The sequence below is a fragment of the Panulirus ornatus genome, chromosome 64, assembly GCF_036320965.1.
Source record: "Panulirus ornatus isolate Po-2019 chromosome 64, ASM3632096v1, whole genome shotgun sequence".
NCBI classification, from domain to species: domain Eukaryota; kingdom Metazoa; phylum Arthropoda; class Malacostraca; order Decapoda; family Palinuridae; genus Panulirus; species Panulirus ornatus.
This window is the reverse complement of record NC_092287.1, coordinates 3,211,268-3,226,022: the sequence shown is the minus strand read 5'-3', so window position 1 is coordinate 3,226,022 and position 14,755 is coordinate 3,211,268. Positions and strand designations below refer to the sequence as shown.

Sequence of the window (14,755 nt, the reverse complement as noted above, 5' to 3'; positions counted from 1 at the left end):
CAGGTAGGGATGAAGTGAGAAGGAGATGGAGTGAGTATTTTGAAGGTTTGTTGAATGTGGTCAATGATAGAGTGGCAGATATAGGGTGTTTTGGTCGGGGTGGTGTGCGAAGTGAGAGAGTCAGGGAGAAAGGTTTTGTTAAAAGAGAAGAGGTAGTGAAAGCTTTGCGGAAGATGAAATTCGGCAAGGCGGTGGGTTTGGATGGTATTACAGTAGAATTTATTAGAAAAGGGGATGACTGTGTTGGTGATTGGTTGGTAAGGATATTCAGTGTATGTATGGATCATGGTGAAGTGCCTGAGGATTGGTGGAATGTGTGCATAGTGCCATTGTATAAAGGCAAAGGGGATAAAGGTGAGTGTTGAAACTACAGAGGCATAAGTTTGTTGAGTATTCCTGGGAAGTTATATGGGAAGGTAGTGATTGAGAGGGGGAATGCATGTACAGAGTATCAGCTTGGGGAAGAAAAGTGTAGTTTCAGAAGTAGTAGAGGATGAGTGGATCAGGTGTTTGCTTTGAAGAATGTATGTGAGAAATACTTAGAAAAACAGATGGATTTGTATGTAGCATTTATGGATCTGGAGAAGGCATATGATAGGGTTGATGGAGATGCTTTGTGGAAGGTCGTAAGATTATATGGTGTGGGAGATAAGTGCTAGAAGCAGTGAAAAGTTTTTATCAAAAATTTAAGGCATGGGTACGAATAGGAAGAGAGGAGAGTGATTGGTTCCCAGTGAATGTCAGCCTGCGGTAGGGGTGTGTGACATCCCCATGGTTGTTTAATTTGTTTATGGATAGGATGGTTAGGGAAGTAAATGCAAGAGTTTTGGAGAGAGGGGGGGGAGTATGCAGTTTGTAGGGATGAAAGGGCTGGGAAAGTGAGTCAATTGTTGTTCAACAGTGATACAGGACTAGTGGCTGATTCATTGAAGAAACTGCTGAAGTTGGTGACTAAGTTTGGAAAAGTGTGTGAAAGGAGAGAGTTGAGAGTAAATGTGAATAAGAGCAAGGTTATTAGGTTCAGTAGGGTTGGGGGACAAGCTAATTGGAATGTAAGTTTGACTGGAGAAAAACTGGAGGAAGTTAAGTGCTTTAGATATCTGGGAGTGGACTTAGCAGCGAATGGAACCATGGACACGAAAGTGAGTCTCAAGGTGGGGGAGGGGACAAAGGTTCTGGGAGCAATGAATGTGTGGGAGGAGAGAATGTTATTTCTGAGAGCAAAAATGAGTATGTTTGAGGGAATAGTAGTTCCAGCAATGTTATATGGTTGCGAGGCATGGGCTATAGATAGGGTTGTATGGAGGAGGATGGATGTGTTTGAAATAAAATGTTTGAGGTGAATATGTGGTGTGAAGTGGTTTGATAGAGTAAGAGAGATGTGTGGAAATAAAATGAGTGTGTTTGAGAGAGCGGAAGAGGGTGTGTTGAAAGGGTTTGGACATATGGAGAGAATGTGAGGAAAGATCGACTAAGAGGATATATGTGTCTTAGGTGAAGGGAACAAGGAGAAGCAGGAGACCAAATTGGAGATGGAAGGATGAAGTGAAAAAGATTTTGAGTGATTGGGGCCTGAACATACAAGAGGATGAGAGGCATGCTAGGAATAGAGTGAATTAGATCGATGTTGTATACTGGGGTCAACATGCTGTCAGTAGACTGAACCAGGGAATGTGAAGCATCTGGGGTAAACCCTGGAAAGTTTTGTGGGGCCTGGATGTGGATAGGGAGCTGTGGTTTCAGTTCATTACACATGACAGCTAGAGACTGTGAACGAATGTGGTCTTTTTTCTGTTTTCTAGGCACTACCTCGCTGTATCGGGGTAGCGATGCTGTTTCTTGTGAGATGGGGTTGTGCTAGGAATGGATGAAGGCAAAGTAGTATGATTATGTAATTTTATATATGTATATATATTTGTATGTGTATGTATATGTGTATATGTTATGTATTTGCGCGTGTATGAGTGCTTATGTATATGTATGCGTATATGGTTAGTTAGGTTTTTCATCGTATGTATGGATCATGGTAAGGTTCCAGAGGGTTGGCAGAATCCATACATAGTGCCACTGTATAAAGACAAGGGGGACAAACGTGAGTTTTCAAACTACAGAGATAGAAATTTGTTGAATGTACCTGGTAAGGTGTATGGCAGCATAGTGATTAAGAGTGTGAAGGCATATACAGAGCATCAGATTGAGGAGGAACAGTGTGGTCTCAGAAGGGGTAGAGGATGTGTGGATTAGTTGTTTGCTTTAAAGAGTGCATGTTAGAAATACCTAGAGAAACAGGTGTATTTATATGTGGCATTTATGGATCAAGAGAAAGCCTGTGATAGGATGATAGTGTTGCCTTGTGGAAGGTTTTAAGAATATGTGGTGTGGGAGGAAAGCTGCTAGAAGCAGTGAGAAGTTTTTGTCATTGGTTTATGAGTATTTGTGAGAAGGAAGAGAGGAGAGTGAGTGATTCCAAGTAAAGGTTGGTATGCAGCAGGGATGTGTGATTTCACCATGACTTTCTAATTTGTTTATGGATGGGGTAGTGAAGGAGGTGATGCAAGAGAGGGACAAGTATAAAGTCTTTAGGGGATGAGGCCCTGGGAAGTGTCATTCGTGTGCTGATGATGTAGTGCTGATGGCAGATTCTAGTGAGAAGCTGCGGAAGTTGGTGACTGAGTTTGGAAGAGCATGTGGAAGGAGGAAGTTGAGAGTAAATATGAATAAAAGCAAGGTTATTAGGTTTAGCAGGGTATAGGGACAGTTTAGTCAGGGTGTTAGTTTGAATGGAAAAGATGTGGAGAAAGTGAAGTGTTTTAAATACCTGGAAGAGGACATGGCATCAAATTAAATCATGGAAGCTGAATGAATCACATTGTTCCTGATGGTGCGAAGGTTGTTAGCAATGAAGAATATGTGGAAAGAGTGATTGTTATTTAGGAGAGCAAAAATTGGGTGTGTTTATGAGTCAAAAGTCACCTTTGGTGAGGTTGTATCTTTGGGACTTCATTGTCATTAAAGGACTTCACATTCCAGAAGAATCTACATTTCCCTCTTCTTGCACGCAAAGGCTACAGGAACTTTTAGAAAGAGGTCATGGTAACACTAGGATTCTTTCCTAGAAATTGGTCCTGGGGTAATTATTGATAAATAGATAGTATACATTATGTATATTTTGATGAAAAGGTAGACACACTGCTTACTTTTGGTAATTTTTACACTCTTGTACAAAGAATGAATGAGTGGTTGCTTTTTTGTTCTGTGATATGTAGGAAACAACTCTTTTGACTCATATACTTGCTGTTCAGTGAGTACCACATTCATCCCTGCTGAATGGAAAAATCTTTTTGGAGGATGCTTATAAGATGTCATTGTTGTAATTACATTGTTTCTTAATTTTTCATACTTTGATATGTTTTACCTTATATGCTGTTTAATAGTTATCCTGTATATGATTTTTAGTTGATGTTGTTAGGAAATTAGACACAAATGAGTAATACTGTTCTTGTGCAATGCTAATATGTTTCATTAATTACTTTCAGAGCTGGAGCTACCATCATCTCTAACATCAGAAGAGAGGAAATACATCCATTTTTTATCACAGCAAATGGGATTCAAGAGCAAAAGTCGAGGGTAAGAAATGATAGAATTGTTATTGTATAACTGATTATAGGTATTTTGTTCTATAGAGTAGAGGAGTAATATTTTTACCTGGGAAACCAGCAGCTTGTATATGTATGTTGCTCCAGGTGTTTATCATATCCTGTGATCAAAATTAGACATGGATTCTTTTAGTGACTGATAATGATGCCTTTTATGGAAAATTGGCTTGACTCTTTTGGAAGATTTTTCTGCAATTGTCTGTTCTTGTTCTGCACTTCAGGATCAGCTGTTTTGAATATCCTGTACCTTTCATGGTCTATGCACTTCTCATTGAATTTCACACATAAGATGTTTCTCTTGTATGTATGCATACCCAATTCTTCTTCGTGACTTATTGGATGACTATGTATTTTCACAAAGGTTATCAAGAAACTTGAATCATCCTTATATGTCTCAGATTAAGGGATAGACCATAATCATATTTTTTTTTTTTTTTTTTGTCGCTGTCTCCCGCGTTTGCGAGGTAGCGCAAGGAAACAGACGAAAGAAATGGCCCAACCCACCCCCATACACATGTATATACATACGTCCACACACGCAAATATACATACCTACACAGCTTTCCATGGTTTACCCCAGACGCTTCACATGCCCTGATTCAATCCACTGACAGCACGTCAATCCCGGTATACCACATCGATCCAATTCACTCTATTCCTTGCCCTCCTTTCACCCTCCTGCATGTTCAGGCCCCGATCACACAAAATCTTTTTCACTCCATCTTTCCACCTCCAATTTGGTCTCCCACTTCTCGTTCCCTCCACCTCCGACACATATATCCTCTTGGTCAATCTTTCCTCACTCATTCTCTCCATGTGCCCAAACCATTTCAAAACACCCTCTTCTGCTCTTTCAATCACGCTCTTTTTATTTCCACACATCTCTCTTACCCTTACGTTACTTACTCGATCAAACCACCTCGCACCACACATTGTCCTCAAACATCTCATTTCCAGCACATCCATCCTCCTGCGCACAACTCTATCCATAGCCCACGCCTCGCAACCATACAACATTGTTGGAACCACTATTCCTTCAAACATACCCATTTTTGCTTTCCGAGATAATGTTCTCGACTTCCACACATTCTTCAAGGCTCCCAGGATTTTCGCCCCCTCCCCCACCCTATGATCCACTTCCGCTTCCATGGTTCCATCCGCTGCCAGATCCACTCCCAGATATCTAAAACACTTTACTTCCTCCAGTTTTTCTCCATTCAAACTTACCTCCCAATTGACTTGACCCTCAACCCTACTGTACCTAATAACCTTGCTCTTATTCACATTTACTCTTAACTTTCTTCTTTCACACACTTTACCAAACTCAGTCACCAGCTTCTGCAGTTTCTCACATGAATCAGCCACCAGCGCTGTATCATCAGCGAACAACAACTGACTCATATATAATCATATATATATACATTTTAGGTTAATAGTGCTAAAGAATGCAGATTGTCTTAAGTATGTCGCCAAATAGAGGTAATGACATCATCAAGCCTCTATGTTGATCTAGAAGAAATGGTGTCCATTTTAGGTGCATCTCTTGGCCGTTGGGGACAGTTGTAAAATTCTGCAGTTTTTATTAACATTCCTAGACAACTCTTTACCGAGATAGTAAAGTCCTTGCATTATTGTAAGCATAGTATCCTACACTCCACTCCAAAGTATCGTACTTTGTAAGTCATCTTACAATCCACGCCAAAGTATCGTACTTAGCAAATCATCTTACATTTCATGTCAAAGTATTATACTTAGTAAGTCATCGTACAATCCATGCCAAAGTATCGTGCTTAGCAAGATTGTGTGATGGCAACACTAACACCTAGCATATATACTTTGAAATGTTAAAAAGAAAAGTGCTCAAGATGAATTCTGCCAGGGTTACCGCATTCAGAATGTGTTCCCTTATTAGATTGTTGATAGTTTAGATTTAGATGAATACCTGTCCATGTGAATGATTACACATTTAGAAAGAACTCCCTTCTCAGTTTTCTTTGATGTGTATGTTCTCAGTTGCCTGTGTTTGGCAACCTTCCATTCCTTTGAGATATAGGAAGCATTGATAGAATCTTAAGTATAGCATTTCCTGTCACATGCATGGTTGCCAATACCCTGTCATGTGTGACACATAACACTTTTCACCTTTTAACATAACCATTTGTTTTCTTCCCTTCCATCCACCATTTACTAAATAAGTGTAATCTTGATTGTAAAAACTGATATCTGAATGAGGTTTTTATCAAAGAAATTAGTTGAACCATGTTAGTAACTACCATAATTTATGAACTTAAAAAAGTGTGTGAAAGAAGAAAGCTGAGAGTAAATGTGAATAAGAGCAAGGTTATTAGGTTCAATAGGGTTGAGGGACAAGTTAATTGGGAGGTAAGTTTGAATGGAGAAAAACTGGTGGAAGTGAAGTGTTTTAGATATCTGGGAGTGGATTTAGCAGTGGATGGAACCATGGAAGCGGAAGTGAGTCACAGGTTTTGGGAGCGTTGAAGAATGTGTGGAAGGCAAGAACATTATCTTGGAGAGCAAAACTGGGTATGTTTGAAGGAATAGTGGTTCCAACAATGTTATATGGTTGTGAGGCATAGGCTATAGAGATAGGGTTGTGCAGAGGAGGGTGGATGTGTTGGAAATGAAATGTTTGAGGACAATATGTGGTGTGAGGTGGTTTGATCTAGTAAGTAACGAAAGGGTAAGAGAGATATGTGGTAATAAAAAGTGTGGTTGAGAGAGTAGAAGAGGGTGTGTTGAAATGGTTTGGTCACATGGAGAGAATGAGAGAGGAAAGATTGACAAAAGAGGATATATGTATCGGAGGTAGAGGGAATGAGGAAAAGCAGGAGACCAATTTGGAGGTGGAAGGATGGAGTTAAAAAGATTTTGAGTGATCAGGGCCTGAATATACAAGAGGATGAAAGGCGTGCAAGAAATAGAGTGAATTAGAGCGATGTGGTATACCGGGGTTGATGTGCTCTCAGTGGATTGAACCAGGGCATGTGAAGTGTCTGGGGTAAACCACGGAAAGTTTTGTGGGGTCTGGATGTGGAAAGGGAGCTGTGGTTTTGGTGCATTACACATGACAGCTAGAGACTGAGTGTGAATGAACATGGCCTTTTTTTTTTTTTTTTTTTTTTGTCTTTTCCTTCCTCTACCTCGCTGGGGGAAGATGCTATTTCATGTGTGGCGGGGTGGCGACAGGAATGGATGAAGGCAGCAATTATGAACATGTACATGTGTATATATGTATATATCTCTGTATGTATACGTTGAAATGTATAGGTATGTATATGTGCTTGTGTGGGTGGGTTGGGCCATTCTTTCGTCCTTCCTTGTGCTACCTTGCTAACGTGGGAGACGGCGATTAAGTATTATAGATAGATTTTTTTTTTTTTTTGCCGCTGTCTCCCGTGTTTGTGAGGTAGCGCAAGGAAACAGACGAAAGAAATGGCCCAACCCACCCCCATACACAATGTATATACATACACGTCCACACACGCAAATATACATACCTATACATCTCAATGTATACATATATATACACACACAGACTCATACATATATACCCATGCACACAATTCACACTGTCTGACTTTATTCATTCCCATCGCCACCTCGCCACACATGGAATACCATCCCCCTCCCCCCTCATGTGTGCGAGGTAGCACTAGGAAAAGACAACAAAGGCCCCATTCGTTCACACTCAGTCTCTAGCTGTCATGCAATAATGCCCGAAACTACAGCTCCCTTTCCACTTCTAGGCCCCACACAACTTTCCATGGTTTACCCCAGACGCTTCACATGCCCTGATTCAATCCATTGACAGCACGTCAACCCCGGTATACCACATCGATCCAATTCACTCAATTCCTTGCCCTCCTTTCACCCTCCTGCATGTTCAGGCCCCGATCACACAAAATCTTTTTCACTCCATCTTTCCACCTCCAATTTGGTCTCCCACTTCTCCTTGTTCCCTCCACCTCCGACACATATATCCTCTTGGTCAATCTTTCCTCACTCATTCTCTCCATGTGCCGAAACCATTTCAAAACACCCTCTTCTGCTCTCTCAACCACGCTCTTTTTATTTCCACATATCTCTCTTACCCTTACGTTACTTACTCGATCAAACCACCTCACACCACGTGTTGTCCTCAAACATCTCATTTCCAGCACATCCACCCTCCTGCACACAACTCTATCCATAGCCCACGCCTCGCAACCATACAACATTGTTGGAACCACTATTCCTTCAAACATACCCATTTTTGCTTTCCGAGATAATGTTCTCGACTTCCACACATTCTTCAAGGCTCCCAGGATTTTCGCTCCCTCCCCCACCATATGATTCACTTCCGCTTCCATGGTTCCATCCGCTGCCAGATCCACTCCCAGATATCTAAAACACTTTACTTCCTCCAGTTTTTCTCCATTCAAACTTACCTCCCAATTGACTTGACCCTCAACCCTACTGTACCTAATAACCTTGCTCTTATTCACATTTACTCTTAACTTTCTTCTTTCACACACTTTACCAAACTCAGTCACCAGCTTCTGCAGTTTCTCACATGAATCAGCCACCAGTGCTGTATCATCAGCAAACAACAACCGACTCACTTCCCAAGCTCTCTCATCCACAACAGACTTCATACTTGCCCCTCTTTCCAAAACTCTTGCATTCACCTCCGTAACAACCCCATCCATAAACAAATTAAACAACCATGGAGACATCACACACCCCTGCCGCAAACCTACATTTACTGAGAACCAATCACTTTCCTCTCCTCCTACTCGTACACATGCCTTACATCCTCGATAAAAACTTTTCACTGCTTCTAACAACTTGCCTCCCACACCATATATTCTTAATACCTTCCACAGAGCATCTCCATCAACTCTATCATATGCCTTCTCCAGATCCATAAGTGCTACATACAAATCCATTTGCTTTTCTAAGTATTTCTCACATACATTCTTCAAAGCAAACACCTGATCCACACATCCTCTACCACTTCTGAAACCACACTGCTCTTCCCCAATCTAATGCTCTGTACATGCCTTACCCTCTCAATCAATACCCTCCCATATAATTTACCAGGAATACTCAACAAACTTATACCTCTGTAATTTGAGCACTCACTCTTATCCCCTTTGCCTTTGTACAATGGCACTATGCAAGCATTCCGCCAATCCTCAGGCACCTCACCATGAGTCATACATACATTAAATAACCTTACCAACCAGTCAACAATACAGTCACCCCCTTCTTTAATAAATTCCACTGCAATACCATCCAAACCTGCTGCCTTGCCGGCTTTCATCTTCCGCAAAGCTTTTACTACCTCTTCTCTGTTTACCAAATCAATTTCCCTAACCCTCTCACTTTGCACACCACCTCGACCAAAACACCCTATATCTGCCACAGATAGATAGATAAATAGACAAAAAAAAGTCACAAAAAGGTAACCCACCCAGCAAGTAGAAATGTTGGAAAGTTTTCTGCACTTTATTTTTTTAAGAGAGAAAAAAAAGCAGGTGATAGAATAGCATTTTCTTCAAGTACCTAAGCTATAAACTTTGATTGATTTTAGGAAAGGCCCCTATCGTTACCTTATTGTGTACAAAGAAATTAGTTTAACCATGTTAGTAGCTACCATAATTCATGAACTTAAAAAAAGTCACATAAAAAGGTAACCCACCCAGCAAGTAGAAATGTTGGAAAGTTTTCTGCACTTTACTTTTTTATGAGAGAAAAAAGCAAGTGGTAGAATAGCATTTTCTTCAACTACCTAAGCTATAAACTTTGACTGATTTTAGGAAAGGCTCTTCTCGTTACCTTACTGTATACAAAAAGGAAGGATCATCAATAAAGAGTAGTGAAGCTGTAGTAAGTTTGGGTGATGCTACATCAGAAGAGAGGAAAGACATCCATTTTTTATCACGGCAAATGGGATGCAAGAGCAAAAGTCGAGGGTAAGAAATGATAGAATTGTTATTGTTTATTTATTTATATACATATTTATTTTGCTTTGTCGCTGTCTCCCGCATTAGGGAGGTAGCGCAAGGAAACAGACGAAAGAATGGCCCAACCCGCCCACATACACAGGGTATATACATACACGTCCACAGACGCAATTATACATACCTATACATCTCAATGTACACATATATATACACACACAGACATATACATATATACACATGTATATAATTCATACTGTCTGCCTTTATTTGTTCCCATCGCCACCTCGCCACACATGGAATAACAACCCCCTCCCCCTCATGTGTGCGAGGTAGCGCTAGGAAAAGACACCAAAGGCCCCATTCGTTCACACACAGTCTCTAGCTGTCATGTAATAATGCACCGAAACCACTGCTCCCTTTCCACATCCAGGCCCCACAGAACTTTCCATGGTTTACCCCAGACGCTTCACATGCCCTGGTTCAATCCATTGACAGCACGTCGACCCCAGTATACCACATCGTTCCAATTCACTCTATTCCTTGCACGCCTTTCACCCTCCTGCATGTTCAGGCCCTGATCACTCAAAATCTTTTTCACTCCATCTTTCCACCTAAAATTTGGTCTCCCACTTCTCCTCGTTCCCTCCACCTCTGACACATATATCCTCTTTGTCAATCTTTCCTCACTCATTCTCTCCATGTGACCAAACCATTTCAAAACACCCTCTTCTGCTCTCTCAACCATGCTCTTTTTATTTCCACACATCTCTCTTACCCTTACGTTACTTACTCGATCAAACCACCTCACACCACGTGTTGTCCTCAAACATCTCATTTCCAGCACATCCACCCTCCTGCACACAACTCTATCCATAGCCCACGCCTCGCAACCATACAACATTGTTGGAACCACTATTCCTTCAAACATACCCATTTTTGCTTTCCGAGATAATGTTCTCGACTTCCACACATTCTTCAAGGCTCCCAGGATTTTCGCTCCCTCCCCCACCATATGATTCACTTCCGCTTCCATGGTTCCATCCGCTGCCAGATCCACTCCCAGATATCTAAAACACTTTACTTCCTCCAGTTTTTCTCCATTCAAACTTACCTCCCAATTGACTTGACCCTCAACCCTACTGTACCTAATAACCTTGCTCTTATTCACATTTACTCTTAACTTTCTTCTTTCACACACTTTACCAAACTCAGTCACTAGCTTCTGCAGTTTCTTACATGAATCAGCCACTAGCACTGTATCATCAGCGAACAACAACTGACTCACTTCCCAAGCTCTCTCATCCACAACAGACTTCATACTTGCCCCTCTTTTCAAAACTCTTGCATTCACCTTCCTAACAACCCCATCCATAAATAAATTAAACAACCATGGAGACATCACACACCCCTGCCGCAAACCTACATTCACTGAGAACCAATCACTTTCCTCTCTTCCAACACGTACACATGCCTTACATCCTCGATAAAAACTTTTCACTGCTTCTAACAACTTGCCTCCCACACCATATATTCTTAAAACCTTCCACAGAGCATCTCTATCAACTCTATCATATGCCTTCTCCAGATCCATAAATGCTACATACAAATCCATTTGTTTTTCTAAGTATTTCTCACATACATTCTTCAAAGCAACCACCTGATCCACACATCTTCTACCACTTCTAAAACCACACTGCTCTTCCCTTATCTGATGCTCTGTACATGCCTTCACCATCTCAATCAATACCCTCCCATATAACTTACCAGGAATACTCAACAAACTTATACCTCTGTAATTTGAGCACTCACTCTTATCCCCTTTGCCTTTGTACAATGGCACTATGCAAGCATTCCGCCAATCCTCAGGCACCTCACCATGAATCATACATACATTAAATAACCTTACCAACTAGTCAACAATACAGTCACCCCCTTTTTTAATAAATTCCACTGCAATACCATCCAAACCTGCTGCCTTGCCAGCTATCATCTTCCGTAAAGCTTTTACTACCTCTTCTCTATTTACCAAATCATTTTCCCTAACCCTCTCACTTTGCACACCACCTCGACCAAAACACCCTATATCTGCCACTCTATCATCAAACACATTCAACAAACCTTCAAAATACTCACTTCATCTCCTTCTCACATCACCACTACTTGTTATGACCTCCCCATTAGCCCCCTTCACTGACGTTCCCATTTGCTCCCTTGTCTTACGCACTTTATTTACCTCCTTCCAAAACATCTTTATTCTCCCTGAAATTTAATGATACTCTCTCACCCCAACTCTCATTTGCCCTCTTTTTCACCTCTTGCACCTTTCTCTTGACCTCTTGCTTCTTTCTGTTATACCTCTCCCACTCATTTGCATTTTTTCCCTGCAAAAATCGTCCAAATCATTTGCATTTTTTCCCTGCAAAAATCGTCCAAATGCCTCTCTCTTCTCTTTCACTAATAATCTTACTTCTTCATCCCACCACTCACTACCTTTTCTAATCAACCCACCTCCCACGCTTCTCATGCCACAAGCATCTTTTGCGCAAGCCATCACGGAATTGTTATTGTATAACTGATTATAGGTATTTTGTTCTATAGAGTAGAGGAGTAATGTTTTTACTTGGGAAAGAACTATTATTATATAACTGATGATAGGTACTTTGTATATTACATAGCAGAGGAGTAATATTTTTACCTGGGAAACCAGCAGCTTGTATATGTATGTTGCTCCAGGTGTTTTGTGGTGGTGTCTTATGATTCTCTGTTAATATTTATCATATCCTGTGGTCAAGATTAGACATGGATTCTTTTAGTGACTGATAATGATGCCTTTCATGGAAAATTGGCTTGACTCTTTTGGAAGATTTTTCTGCAACTGTCTGTTCTTGTTCTGCACTTCAGGATCAGCTGTTTTGAATATCCTGTACCTTTCATGGTCTATGCACTTCTCATTGAATTTCACACATAAGATGTAAGGGATAGACCATCATCATATATATATACATTTCAGGTTAACAGTGCTAAAGAATGCAGATTGTCTTAAGTATGTTGTTAAATAGAGGTAATGACATCATCAAGCCTCTATGTTGATCTAGAAGAAATGGTGTCCATTTTAGGTGCATCTCTTGGCCATTGGGGACAGTTGTAAAATTCTTCAGTTTTTATTAACATTTCTAGACAACTCTTTACCGAGATAGTAAAGTCCTTGCATTATTGTAAGCATAGTATCCTACACTCCACTCCAAAGTATCGTACTTTGTAAGTCATCTTACAGTCCACACCAAAGTATCGTACTTAGCATGTCATCTTACGTTTCATGTCAAAGTATTATACTTAGTAAGTCATCATACAATCCATGCCAAAGTATCGTGCTTAGCAAGATTGTGTGATGGCAACACTACCACCTAGCATATATACTTTGAAACGTAAAAAAGAAAAGTGCTCAAGATGAATTCTGCCAGGGTTACCCCATTCAGAATGTGTTCCCTTATTAGATTGTTGATAGTTTAGGTTCAGATGAATACCTGTCCATGTGAATGATTACATATTTAGAAAGAACTCCCTTCTCAGTTTTCTTTGATGTGTATGTTCTCAGTTGCCTGTGTTTGGCAAGCTTCCATTCCTTTGAGATATAGGAAGCATTGATAGAATCTTAAGTATAGCATTTCCTGTCACAGGCATGGTTGCCAACACCCTGTCATGTGTGACACATAACACTTTTCACCTTTTAACATAACCATTTGTTTTCTTCCTTTCCATCCACCACTTACTAAATAAGTGTAATCTTGATTGTAAAAACTGATATCTGAATGAGGTTTTTATCAAAGAAATTAGTTGAACCATGTTTGTAACTACCATAATATATGAACTTAAAAAAGTGTGTGAAAGAAGAAAGCTGAGAGTAAATGTGAATAAGAGCCAGGTTTTTAGGTTCAGTAGGGTTGAGGGACAAGTTAATTGGGAGGTTAGTTTGAATAGAGAAAAACTGGTGGAAGTGAAGTGTTTTAGATATCTGGGAGTGGATTTAGCAGTGGATGGAACCATGGAAGCGGAAGTGAGTCACAGGGTGGGGAAGGGGGCGAAGGTTTTAGGAGCGTTGAAGAATGTGTGGAAGGCAAGAACATTATCTTGGAGAGCAAAACTGGGTATGTTTGAAGGAATAGTGGTTCCAACAATGTTATATGGTTGTGAGGCATAGGCTTTAGAGATAGGGTTGTGCAGAGGAGGGTGGATGTGTTGGAAATGAAATGTTTGAGGACAATATGTGGTGTGAGGTGGTTTGATCTAGTAAGTAATGAAAGGGTAAGAGAGATGTGTGGTAATAAAAAGAATGTGGTTGAGAGTGGTTGAGAGAGTAGAGGAGGGTGTGTTGAAATGGTTTGGTCACGTGGAGAGAATGAGAGAGGAATGATTGACAAAAGAGGATACATGTGTCGGAGGTAGAGGGAATGAGGAAAAGCGGGAGACCAATTTGGAGGTGGAAGGGTGGAGTTAAAAAGATTTTGAGTGATCAGGGCCTGAATATACAGGTGGGTGAAAGGCGTGCGAGAAATAAAGTGAATTGGAGCGATGTGGTATACCGGGGTTGACGTGCTCTCAGTGGATTGAACCAGGGCATGTGAAGTGTCTGGGGTAAACCACGGAAAGTTTTGAGGGGCCTGGATGTGGAAAGGGAGCTGTGGTTTTGGTGCATTACACATGACAGCTAGAGACTGAGTGTGAATGGACATGGCCTTTTTTTTTGTCTTTTCCTTGCTCTACCTCGCTGGGGGAAGATGCTATTTCACGTGTGGCGGGGTGGTGACAGGAATGGATGAAAGCAGCAATTATGAACATGTACATGTGTATATATGTATATATCTATGTATGTATATGTTGAAATGTATAGGTATGTATATGTGCTTGTGTGGGTGGGTTGGGCCATTCTTTCGTCCTTCCTTGTGCTACCTTGCTAACGTGGGAGATGGCGATTAAGTATTATAGATAGATAGATAGATAAATAGACAAAAAAAAGTCACAAAAAGGTAACCCACCCAGCAAGTAGAAATGTTGGAAAGTTTTCTGCACTTTATTTTTTTAAGAGAGAAAATAAGCAAGTGATAGAATAGCATTTTCTTCAAGTTTTGGTGG

At 40.7% G+C, this 14,755-nt stretch overlaps 1 protein-coding gene across 7 annotated transcripts in view; it reads left to right on the top strand.

The window, feature by feature from the left end:
* LOC139746279 (3'-5' RNA helicase YTHDC2-like) overlaps window positions 1-14,755 on the top strand; it is a 251,303-nt gene that overhangs the window by 164,721 nt on the left and 71,827 nt on the right. For 4 of the 7 annotated variants that reach the window (XM_071657347.1, XM_071657348.1, XM_071657345.1 and 1 more), the window contains exons 3-4: window positions 3,537-3,627; window positions 9,479-9,634. In XM_071657347.1, the coding sequence (XP_071513448.1) occupies window positions 3,537-3,627; window positions 9,479-9,634 (247 nt within the window). The remainder of the gene's footprint in view (window positions 1-3,536; window positions 3,628-9,478; window positions 9,635-14,755) is intronic. The other 3 variants (XM_071657349.1, XM_071657350.1, XM_071657351.1) reach the window with 1 other exon arrangement.